At 37.3% G+C, this 12,910-nt stretch overlaps 1 protein-coding gene across 2 annotated transcripts in view; it reads left to right on the forward strand.

The window, feature by feature from the left end:
- The window catches only part of MED27 (mediator complex subunit 27), a 94,795-nt gene that overhangs the window by 63,180 nt on the left and 18,705 nt on the right, over window positions 1-12,910 (forward strand). For both annotated transcript variants that reach the window (XM_054848624.1, XM_054848625.1), the window contains exon 4: window positions 3,239-3,332. In XM_054848624.1, coding sequence (XP_054704599.1) covers window positions 3,239-3,332 — 94 coding nt within the window. The remainder of the gene's footprint in view (window positions 1-3,238; window positions 3,333-12,910) is intronic.

Here is a 12,910-nt window from a genome sequence, read left to right on the forward strand (position 1 = left end):
AGAAGCTATGGGCAGGGACTTTGTCTAGACACTATTCAACCCTTTGTAGGTGCAACAATGCTTGTTCCAGGACAAGAGGAGAAGCTACTACCATATAATTTCAGCTCATATTTAATTCTGAGAATTCCATGAATTTTCTTAAGGTTAATATATGCCAAATGTTTGAGGGAATCTATTTCCATTTGCTTTTCCACGCTTTGCATTATTTCTCCTGGGTTTGTAAATGCTTGTTCCAGCCAGCATCTTTTGTAAGTAGGAGAAAACTGAGATGCAGCAAGTACCTTAAAAGTTAGCAGTGCTTATTGGCAAAGTAAAATTAGACTTTTCTCCATCCTTAAGTGCTACGTTTCTCTGAGACTGTGTAAGAGGTTCTGTAACATAAATAGGAACTATCATATTTTTGAGCTAAAACTGATTGGACAGAGATGTGTAAATTGTGACTCTGCTTATTTTGGCACTAAATTAATGTATTTCAGGTCTGCAAAATAAGTTCCAGACAGCAGTTTTTTCTCTGACCCTCTTTCCAGACAGCCTCAGGAGTGCACTTTATCTTGTCTTTATCATATGGTCTTCAGTTTTCTCTGAAGTCGTCACCAGTTACACTTTTACATTACTTTGCTGCATCTGATTTATCATATCCATCCCTTTGCAAGATGTTTTACCAGATGTCCTCTCTGAAGGGCATATCTATAGAAGAATTTTGCCTTGGATTAGGTTGTTTGTCATTTTATATTTGAGGCCGTCATGTAGTCAGGCTAATTTAGTAATTATATATGCATCTTTGAAGAATCCTTCTGTTTTGATGAGTCCTCAGGAAACCCTGATGTCTACTTGAAAAAATGCCAAGGGGCAAACCAGTGATATGTCCACCAGTGTTCTTTTATCATACTGGTCTTGGTTTTTCTCTGACATCCTCTTGACTGAGAAGAGGAGGGAAAGGGTACCTGTGTGCATGGTCCTGATGGAGTTGCTGAGCCTTTATTTCCTTGTGTGTTAATTTTCTTTCTTTGTGAACTGACCTGTGAAGAGTGATACAAAATTAACAGGCTTCTAAGCCCAAAGTATCTTAGTAACTCATCTTTAAGTTCTTTAAGAAACCAGTTAATACAAATTAGAACACTTCTGTTTTGCTGTATGTGTCATTTGACTTATAGGAAAGACTCTTCACAAACTCCCTGTGAATTCCCTGTTCTGCCTTATACTGCTCTGGTAGTACAAGATGACAGTCAGGTTTGAGTCAAGTTTTAAGGCATGTGGTCAAGACAAGTTTTACATTTTAAAAATATAATCATATCTAAGAAAGATTTGAAGAATTGATTATCTCCAACCAGCCTGGATGCATTTTCAAAGGATAAATGTACATGTCTGCAGGGATTTTTCAGAAGGACCTAAGCAGATTAAACGCCCAAGTCCAACTGTTGTTTATATGCTTTAAAATTACTTGAATCTTCCTTCCTTAATGCATATAGAGTATGTCAGTGTCTTGTTTTATGCAACTTCATATTTTGTTTGTTTTTAATTTATTATTGCCCAATGCTTTGAAAATTAGAAAACTTAAGTTATGCAATAATCTGCATCATAGTGTGCAGGGCTGCAAGACAGGTTCCTAACCACATGCTAAGCAAGAAAAGCAGAATCTCTCCTTGCCTGTTTCACAATCCGCTATCTCTATTCACACACAAGCGATAGCTGAATTGATTTGTGGAGCCTGGAGTAATTGCATTTACGAAACAGTATAAACTTTCATGCTGTATAAAAAAAGTAAGGGATTCAGTAATGTTTAAAATTAGTTAGGTGCGTACTGTCAATGTGTAGCTTACTCATCCCAAAGCACTGTCTTAAGCGTCTCTCCTTTCACCATGCTAAGGAAGTTCTTGGCTTATGGATGTTTTGACTTTGCTTATCAGCAAGCAAGCTGTTAATGAGTCATTCAAGTGAATGGGGAAACTTTTTTCTGCATGAGAAGTGTGGATTAAGATTTCTATGCAAAATTGTCATAACTTATTCCATTCTTTTGTTACTTTTAAAAGTAGACTGACTTTACCAGCGGTGTACATGTAGCTTTCTTGATTTTTTTTTTTCCTGATGATTTTTAATCCCTTGCAAAATAGCAATTGGAGCATAGCAGCCCATTGTTTTTTGGGGAGGATTTAGCAACTAACATTTGAACTGAATAACTTTGAAGAGCAAGAATTCAACATTTTTTGCCTTCATTTAAGCAGGTTAAAGGGAAATAATTAGATTTTTCAGTTTTACTGTTAATCTAACTGGGGCAACCGATTTTTCCAAAATCTTTTTTTCAGAGCACGTATGTGGGCTAGCATGAAAACAATTTTATCAATAAATTCATTCATGGATCTGTGATCAAGTTGCAAAGTTTGTAGATGCACAAGGCAGTAGTGCCCTCCCTTCTGCATATGTCAGGAGAACTGAAAGTTTTACTGGAGGACAGATCAGCGCACAGATGATACAGACTGTTACGTAAACCCTGCTAAAGCAAATAGTGTGCATTTTAATGTGACCAGAGGAATGGCTGAAGGATGCCCATGGGATAATGCGATGTGTCCTGGGAAACAAGGTCTCTGAAAGGCAGTTTTCACTGTTAATGGATGACAGCTCTTAATATGATATCAGGGAACCAAGACCGATACATGCTGGCTTGCTTTGGCCGGCATAAGCAGAGGGATTATACCCAGCATAAGGGACGTTATTTTACCTCTGGGTTTGATCACCCCAGAGAGACCCCTGAAATGTGCTAGCCAATTTTAGAATCACCTGTGCATGAAATAAATTGGAAAGATTCAGGAAAGAAAACCCCTATGAATGGTTTGAAGACTTTGAGAAAAATCTCTGTTTATTTAGTTTATGAGAGAGAGGGTAAGGAGGCGACAACCTATGAATCCCTATGCTGAAAGAGTAATTTCGATAATGTATCCTTCAACCCCAGAGGCAAAAGTATACGATGGCAAGAGTTTGAGGTTGACAGATTTGGTCTAAAAATTGAGTGCATGTTATTAAGGGCAGAGTGACTACTTTTCAAAACAACTTAGGGCTTTAGTATGTTTCCTCTTAGCAATAACTTTTTGAATTATGCTTACATGCATTGTTGAAGAATATGCAGGTATCAAAGAGAAATTAATTGAGGAAAGTCCTGTGGACATTGCTAAAAAGGAGTAACAATCTGAGTCTGTGGCAAGGAGCGTGTGTGTTAATTCTTTTGTTTTGGTTTGTTTGGTAGATATGTTGATGATGTGATCAATCGGATTGATAGGATGTTCCCTGAAATGTCTATCCAGCTATCCCGGCCAAATGGAACCTCGGCAATGCTTCTGGTAAGTTGGATCATTTAATCCCTTGAGATAGGTTTCTTAAGGGATTGAATTACTGTTCCTAAAATGCAGGTTATTAAAGATTTTTTTTTTTCAGAAACATACTGGTCTTCGTCACAGCAGCGTAAGATCTTTCTTGCTCTTAGGCAAATGAGTGATAAAAAAATTTCACCTTTGAACAAAATATCTATTACTTATTGTTAAATGTGATTGTAGGAATATGAGCACAAACTCAAATACTCACTGTGCTTTTCAGCAGTCTTGGCAATGAGTAGGTCTTAATCATGATAATTAAGAAGGAAAAGAGTGGTGGGAGGAAGAAGAGGAGGAGGAAACCATAATGATTTAAATTTGTTCAACTTGTTCTTGGGTCAGTGAATTTGTGCTATATGATGAAGTCAAGAATTTGCCTTTGAAGTAAATGAGCAGTAAAGGCTGGATTAGAGATAAACAAGTCCAATACATTTGACTTATTTCTGCCTGACCAAGCAAGATTTCATTCCAGAAGAACCTATTGTTCACATCAATTTTCACAGGCAGCTGTTGTGCTTACAGGAAGAGAAGTCTTTTAAAGCTTGGACTCTAAGAGCAATGTGGAAGTGGAGTCTGTAGCATGGCTGTCGGATGCTGATTTTCCTGTTGTAGGGTCAAAGACAGAAGTCGCATCTTTTGCTGAATTTTAAATAAAACTAGAAAATATAGTGTATATGCAGGTGAAGAACTGGGACCAAACCAGGCTTTTCCATCTCGGATTTCTCATGGTACTTCTTCTTACTTTTTCCTTTCTCACATAAGCTATTACAAAAGGCTTGGGTGTAGTGTACATGTGAATATGTTTCTTGTTTCCAAGCAAATGGTAAAATTAATCTGAAAATCAGATATTTTGTCAAAATAAAATTGTTGAGTTGATATAAGTCAACCTTAGGGTCGCTCCTTAGATTTTTATATTGGGTTTAGAGTTTGTTGCCTTTAAAACACTAGTATGGCTAGATTTTTGCCTGTATATTTCAAAGGTTCTGTTAATTTCTCTATAGTAAGTATAGCTGTGATTATGTTTAGTTTTAATTAAACAACTGTCTAACGTACCATTGTTAACTTTCTTTAACTTTTCTCTCTGCAAGAGATTAACAGAGTCAGAGGTTAAAATAGCAGCTGGCATTAAAACATTTAATCTGCAATTGTTGGATTCACTGAGTGGAACAATATATTCCAGAAAAGAATTGAATTAGTCAGTGCAGTGTTAAGAAGCTGTAAGTCTTGGAAGCTTTTGCATTTCCTCTTAAGCTGACTTTATATATAAAGTATTTTGCTATAGAAAGATGTCTGGGTTTACTTCCTTACTTTGAAACCCTTTCCGTTCTCTTCGAGCGCCTCTTTACCTATAGTAAGTACCTTCCACTTCTAATGGCTTTTTGAGGTCAGGAAATAGATACTGCTTCTCAAGATTCAGGCATAATTAGGAAATTAGATAAATTAGCTTGGATGTGACTGATAAGGAACAAGGTAGGGTGGAAGGGTAACTGTAAAAGAAGCCCTTTTTACAAGCAGTAGTAGTTCAGTGGATTCCGTGTTGCAGTTGCTGTCTAAATCAAGGGCATTATTGTTGCTACAAGAGAGCAGCCCTGTATCGAACCAGTGGTATGCATATTTTCCTTGGATCAGGGATCAGAAAGATTGTTTTTAAAGTGTTCTTGTGTGTGATTGTGTGATGGGTTTATCATTTTTTCTTTTAGGCAGGTTTTCCCTCTTTCCCATCTGTCTCAGTTGATGTTGCCAATATGGCACTTTCCATCTGGCCCTGACTGCTACAAAAGCTTTTGCTGTTTTCAGCCACAAATCATTCTGTGAAAGGTGCTGCAGGATGGGCAGTGTGAAGAGTACCTCCCCCAGAAGAAGGAGGGTTTCTTCGCTACTTGTGATTTCTCACTCTGAACTTATCCCAAGTTAGATTTGGAGTTGCTCCCTTGCAGCAGCATGGTTTACCACAATACCAAAGGATTCAGTTAATGCTTATTTTATTGAATATTTTTGTATTTCACAACCACACTTCTTGCCCAGAGTTAATTAACTAACTGTATAATCTCAACCATTTTCATACTTGGACTGTTCATATCATATCATACCTCCTGTGCTTATGAAGGACTTTGATGCAGAGGTCTAGTTGATACATTAAAATATCTTTAAACACTAGCATTCCATTTGCCAGAAAAATCCCATGTATTCTTCTTCAAAGGCACTGGTAAGCAGTGTAAGTATTTTAAGAGCATGCAAATGATTGGAAGGAGATGGGGAAGAAGGGGAAGGGAATGCCTGTGAGATTCTTTGAAACTTCAGAATAGCTAGACTTCGCCAGATAAATCATCTTCAGCAAAAAAGACCTCATACAGAAAGTTTCAGCCCCAGACCGTACAACTTAATGTGCACATGAAAATCAATTTACATCCTTAGGTGTAGAGGTGGGACTTTCACGGAGTAAGGTTCATCTGGTGTTTCAAGAGGAATAATTATCAGCCATGTGAACCTGCTGGTCTGACTCTTCTCGTGAGTAACGTTTGTGTTAAGCTGGGTTCTTCCTAACCAGGTTGCAGCTTTCACATAAGCTGAGAACTTTAAGCAAAGAGAGAAAATAAACTGTTCCCGAGAGCATAAATGCTGTGTCTTGAAAGGTTGCTACCTCCTAGTCCTTTGAGGTTACTGTTTCCTCCAGACAATAAGGAGGGTTTTTATACTTTAGATTTATACACACCAATTGTGCCTCATTAGTCTGGATTTATGCTACACAGACCAAACACATAAATAATTGAAGCCTTTCAGAGCTGTGTGAAATCCTCAACTGATTTTAAAAGCAGTTTATCATGGCATTTCAAGGTGCTGTTTAATCCCAATCTTCACTAGTGATTTTTCAATTTATCTTTTGATTGCACTATGCATAAAAAAGACTAAACATAGAATTATATCAGCTTTAATAAGTGTTATACAAAATTAATTTGCAGCAGCAGCAGAGGGAACCGCGGACTCCTTAAGGTTTTTGTGAGATTTTGTTGGTCAAATGCCAGGAATTGTAAATAGATAAACCTCATCTTGTGTGTTAAGAACACACAAACTGATTCTTAATTAATTAAAAATACCTAGAATTTTGCTTTTTTGGAATGATTAGTTGTATTCCTAGATGTACATTATTTTTTCTAATAAAATAATTTGATGTTATATATTACATGATTGTTTCACACCTTGTTTCTGTTATCAGAATTTAGAATATTTTTTTCAGTATGAAACACTAATTCCTATGTACAATTTATTCATTAATATCAGAAATATTTTAGAAAACAGTAAACGTTAGCCCCACTTTTCCAGGTGACAAACATCGGGTACCCAGCCAGTCCTGGTCAGGTGTAGAAACTGATTTCCTTGTCTTCATCTGGGAACTACTTTGTCTTTAAAATCGTTTGTCTCCCCAGTGTTTGTAAAGCTATATAAAAGCACTACTACAGAAGTTACAAATATTTTTGGTAAATATTTTTACAGATAATTGAATAGTTTTCTGTAATTTGAGCTGTTTCTAAAGGATAATGATATGTATAACTAACTTTTGATTTGAAAAATTGAATTGTTTCTGCCAAACCAAAGCTCATGGCAGAAATTGTGATTTCTTCTTTTCAAGTTTTCGTATAGATTTTTGATGATAAATTAATTTTATAGATTTATACTGATGCCTAGATTTTTAATAGATCTCTCATAAAAATATGAAACATGCTTTTATGCAATTTTATTCATTCTTCAAAAATCAGACACATTTGTATTTCAACTTTCAAATCTTGTTCCAAGCATTTTAAACAGTCTGATTGTATGGAAGTGGGCTGTATTAATTGCAAATAGGCTAGACATCTGTTCACTAAAATGGAATAATTTCTTGTGTCTCATTTTTGTTTATCATTGTTTTACATAAAATCCTCATTACTTTCTGTTGGAAAAATGGATTCCAAAATTTATTATTTGCCTATTAAGAAAGGCCGCCAACCTGATTTTTGTTCAAGAGACCCTGATCTTGAAGAACTGGGGAGAGGGGTGGAAATTTGCTAAATGATTTGAAATTAGTATTGATTTCATACTTGATCAGAAACAATTTAATGCTGTTGTTTTCAAAACAATCTCTTTTCTCCAAAATGCTTAGCATCATAAGTGTTCTTCCTTACCAGTCTGGTCATCCGTTAGGAAACCAGTGCAAAGTAGGCACTGGCTAGAGGTGGGCAGCTTTGTGATAGGGATATAGATTTGATGATCACCTTTGGTGTCTTAGGCACCTAATTTTGGGCACGTATGATGAACGTTAATTTAGGGATTTACTCTCTTGGAGACACTAGCTGGGTTTTGGTGTTTGATGGAGGTACTGGGATGGTTAAGGATCTCTTGTGTGAGCTGGGTCTTGAGGAATCACTTCTGAGCTCATGGTGGGACTGTTGTGACTGTGGTGGCTTCACAGTTTGTCTCTTAAGATTGAGAACCAGCATTTAAAAAGCATTAAGCCGGCATTTGAGGTCACATATGTGGAGGAAGAACGTTTTGAATCAGCAAAGTAAGTTAATAGGGGGTGGCAAGTAAATTGTAAATTATTCTCTAATACAAGCATGAGGAAGAGTCTTTTGATGGGAAAGTGAGGAAGAGTAGAAAAAATAGAGGAAGACCTCAGCTTTGCTCCCTCTACAGTGTTCCTGTGTCCCAGGGTTGCTGTCCAGTCCCAAAGGCTCACAGGTCTGTGTTGATATTCCCATGGATTTATATTCCGCAAGATCAGACATCTTTTTCATCCCTGTAAAATTCCTGGTGTGCTATTATTTAGAATGGAAAAAGAGACAGAATCCATTTCATTGTCCATAGCAATGCTGGAATGGGGTGACCCTTCCCAAAGTGTGACTGGCCACTCACAGAATCTGTTTTATAACCTTTGAACAATATTCTGTGCCAGTTTGTTCACCTTACTAAGAGAACATGCCATGTTACTGCAGGAGAGGGTCATGGCAAAAATCATTTAAAGTCCTTCATTTATGTAGAGTTTTTATCATGCACTATTGCAATTAGGTTAGATTAATGAAAGGTAAATTCCAGCTCTTACATAAAAAAAGAAATCCTTGTAAAGAAGCTAATTAGTATGTTTGTTTATTTAGACTCTAATGGCTTAATTGCATCTTATCTTGCTATTTACAAATAGGCATCATTAAAGAGTAATGAGCATGTGAGGGAAAGCACAGCATTCATACTAGCAGCAGATGAGACATAGGAAGAAAAATAACTAGTCGAATGTCTGGGTGGGTTGTTTTACTTTTATTGTTAATACAAAACCTTATTTTTCAGTGTGTATGTATATGATTTCCAGGCATTGTACTGATTAGTAAGATAGATACGTGAGTGGGAGGACAAGCTTATGGCTGGCTATATGGCAAGGAGCAGATGTCTGGCCTTTTGCTGGAAATATGTACAGCTTGGGTATATCTCTGTTTTAATGTTGCCTTATTGTTTCCTACGGTGAATAAAAAATGCATACAAACTTGTGCTCCTTTTTATACAAGCAGGGAGGTACCCATGTTAAATGAAAATAATGTTTTCTTTCTTTTAGCTCTGCATTGCAGAGCATCTGCAGCTCAAATCAGCAGCAAATTCCCTGGGATGCTGCGAGGAAATTTGGAGCTCTGGGAATTTTTTGCAAAGTGTTGGAGCTTGGTGTTGTCAGCATACAGTTTTCCTAATATCAGACTTTTAAATAAATTTTAAGAAAGAACATTTGTTAATGCATTGTTTAAAATTGTTTATAAAAGGGCTTTTCACTTGGTATCAGTTTCAGTGAGGAGGCAAAATGAAAGGGGGGGATTTCAAGCTATTTCCTCCAGGCAGAATTCTGGCTTGGTAAATTATTTTTGATCCTTTTCATTTTGTAAACTAATTTTGACCCCATTTCTGACTTATTTGGAGAGGTACTTAGGTCTTTTCCAATCATAAGTGATGTTAAATGGGAACTTTTTTAGCAGTCTTACAAGAAATTATCTAAGCCATTCTCACTGATTATTCTGTTTCCCCCTCCCCCTTTCTTGGCATACAGTGTCTGTCATATGCTCTTGGAGAATTATCTTGGTGATAGACAAAATATTTTTAAAACTGGGATATTTCAAGAAGATTTTTATTTTATATATCTTTGTCAGAAAAGCTGCATAATATTGCAGATTTCAATCAGCTGCCTGTCCTACCTTCTTCTGGAGCTTGCCATTTTAGGAAGCAGGGGATTTATGAATAACTTAACTGTCTGAATTTAGGATACTTTAGTTAAAAGGAAGTTAGAAGTACATTGTTATTACACAGACCAAAACAGAAGCTACAGAAGTATTTAACTTGCAACTGTTCCATTTTCAGCTCACAGAACTGTGGGGCATATTTTTTCATTCATATTAATTGAATTTTAAAGTGACCTTGTACATGTATTGATCTGAATTAAAATTTTCTACATCAAGGACGAGTTGGCATATATCCTTCAGGCGAAATATTAAAAAGCCAAGTGCTGCCTTAACAGGATATCGACAGAAGTTGAAATTTAATAGGAAAAGTTGGCTTAGAAAGGAAATTGTTGCCTTTTTGTCACAATTGAAAGGTATCTTTTCTGTATAATGAAAGAAGTTTCAGTTGGTGTCTGTGGAAATACAGGGACATTTCAGTGCCCATTAAATTGGGACAATCTGGGTGAGTCTTAACCTCCAGAAGGAGAGACCTGCACTCCTGGATCTCAGAGTAGAACTATCAAATTACTTTTTTTACCAGAGCCATTAGGTTTTTATTACCTTCTTTCAGGTGATCTGCAGGGACACAATCGTATGACTGTAGGTGTAAGTTATATTCCATACATAGATCTTTTCTGAGCATGTACTCCAGTTAGCTAAGTTGGGCAGGCATTGAAAGAAAATGCTTTACTGGAAAACTTGATTTGTAAAATACGGTTCAGGTGAACAAAAACATTAAGTCCTGAAAACAGCTACAAGTCTTGATTATTAGAGGAAAAAATAAAGGGTATCCCATTTATTGTGTACAATATGGAATGTGTTTTACCCTGAAAATAGCTTTGGAGCATACTTTTGGCTTCCAAATCTAACAGCATCTTCCAGTCTAGTGACAGGCTGTTTTTCATTCTTTGTACTACTAGCCTCATTCTTTCAGTGCTGTTAAAATGATGAACTATAATTTCTCTGAGCTATGCTTAATTTTATAAAATTTCTACTTCTCTCAAATACGAACGACTTAACAAATGATACGGTCCTGCAAAAATCACCGGAAAGTCCCAATCTCTCTTCCAGCCAGTGTAAAATCCACAGGAATCCCATGTCAAAACAACAGCAGCACAAAATAGGAATTTTCTATGTCAATATCTGAGCACTGTAAGAGCCAAGTCAGACAACCTAGCACTAACTCGGCCAAAGTTGGAACGTATTCTATTCTTCGTTTGCATTACCACGATGCCTGGGTGCCCCTGCTCTCGGAGAGGATCCCTTGCACAAACCATTGTGTAAGTTGAGATTGCAACAGTAGTGCCTTCCTCAGGGAGCTCACAGCCTTGGGTACCATCTGAGGATGGGTTTACACAGCTCCTTACACATGTGGGAGACAGTGTAACCCTGCTTGTTCAACATTCGGGCAAGTGGGGGATCGAGGCTGCTGTCCGGGACCAGTCTGCAGAATTTGACCTTTCGGTATGGCATGATGGATGATAGCTGGGGTCTGGGTAGCGGTGATGGATTCGGAAAGTGTGGAGTGAATCGTTGGAAGGATATGAAAACAGATGACCTGGGAAAAGACAATGGGCTAATGCAGAAGCATTTTGAAAACATTCGTGCAGGTAAATCTTGTGGTGAGGTTTGAGGCCAGCAATAAGTATGTTCAGGCAAGCTGGAGTGCCAAACATGGGATTTTTCAGCTTGTTACATTCCACTGTTCACTCTAAGGATTTTCAGGAACATCCCACACAGGCTTCAGATCAACTTCATCCAATTTTTTTACCGCCTGGCAGCAATGTGAGATATCATGAATGCAGAACATAAGGGAAGAGGACAGTGAGCATCCACTAAAGTGTGTGTGAAGGCAATGGTGATAGAAAATATTATACATAAAGCTGGGTCTGGGTGTTTGGTAGGGCAGTCTTTTTGCTCTTCCATTAAGAAGATTTTTTTTTCTTTTTGTTTAAAATTTCTTTTCCTGCTTTTAATTTTACAGTGTATGATTGATGCCTAGTATGAAATTATAAGAGTAAGGTCTCTCAGGAGACCTATGTCATAGTGAAGTGCCAGTTTTACTAAGGCAGAAAAATAAAACGCTGTTAACTCTAAATGTGCTGATAACTTTTTTCAAAATGACTCTGTTTCTTCATCTTAGCAGCTCTAACAAAACTGACTTTCTGATTCTAGTGGATGATCAGCATTATAGATGAAGGCACCTCTGGGTCATGATTTTGTATTTAACTTAGTTGATACAGTGGTAGGTGCTGAAATAATTCTGCCAGTTTACTTGCAGGCCACTTAGGTCTCGTTACAGAGTATCCCAGCAAGATACTAATTTAAACCCAAATTTCCAATACCTGATACCATGATATGGTTGCCTGAGAATGCCAGGCAGTTCCATACATGTTCAGAAACTCCCAATCTATTGTAAGAAGGTAGGAACCAGAAAAAGCCTTTCATGGTGTGTGTGTGTGTAACTCAGGTCGTGATACGAGTTACCCTACTTCAGCCTATAACACTTTTCTTTCAAAATTTACCTGTTCTTCTGATCTGCTTCATCTCTTCATGTTCTTGCCAAGTTATGCCTAGCAGCCTGTCTTCTTGAGCTCTATCATTGACTCTGGGTTTTTTTTCCCTTCTCGTTTCCCTGTCCTCTCTCTGCTGTCAACTTGTTCTTCTCTGTTTAGACTCTTCTAGAGTTGCTTCCTCCACATCCCATGCCAAAGAATTGTCATCAGTTCTTTTCAGCATTTGTAACTCTGTCCTGCTATATAGTGATATAATAAGCAGTATTTAGAGTAGTTTAGGTAACTGTCCTGTATTGTCACCCCATTCCCACCGCCATTTCTTGATGTCCTGTCATTGTCTTTGGGGGAAGAAGCATCTTGGCGCTTCAGAGCCGATTTGCCCATTAGTCTCTTAGGTAGTCAGCATCAGGTTGAGGTTACTCTTGTTGAAACAGGGCAGTAGGTAGGAGTCATCAGCGGGAGTTAAAGAGGAAAAACATGTAACAAATCACTAAAGATGCATATTGACTGACTTCTTTGGGTGTGGATTTGTCTGCTGAGGTTAGCGGTAAAAACACAATTTTTCTAGCATGTGTTAATCTATACTGGAGAAATGTTGGAACACAGACAATAGAAAATGGGCTGCTGCTGGTTGGGAAATATAAAATGAACTAATTGGTTCTTTTTTATCTCAGTTTTATGTTTTTGTGGGGGAAGAAAAACTGTTATAATATCTGTATAACAAAACACAGAGACAGAATTATTGTTAGACACGCATCTTGACAATATTGAAGTGCAAGTTCATCTTTGAAATGTAAATTGATTT

This window comes from Grus americana, chromosome 20 (assembly GCF_028858705.1).
Source record: "Grus americana isolate bGruAme1 chromosome 20, bGruAme1.mat, whole genome shotgun sequence".
In the NCBI taxonomy this organism is placed as follows: Eukaryota; Metazoa; Chordata; class Aves; order Gruiformes; family Gruidae; genus Grus; species Grus americana.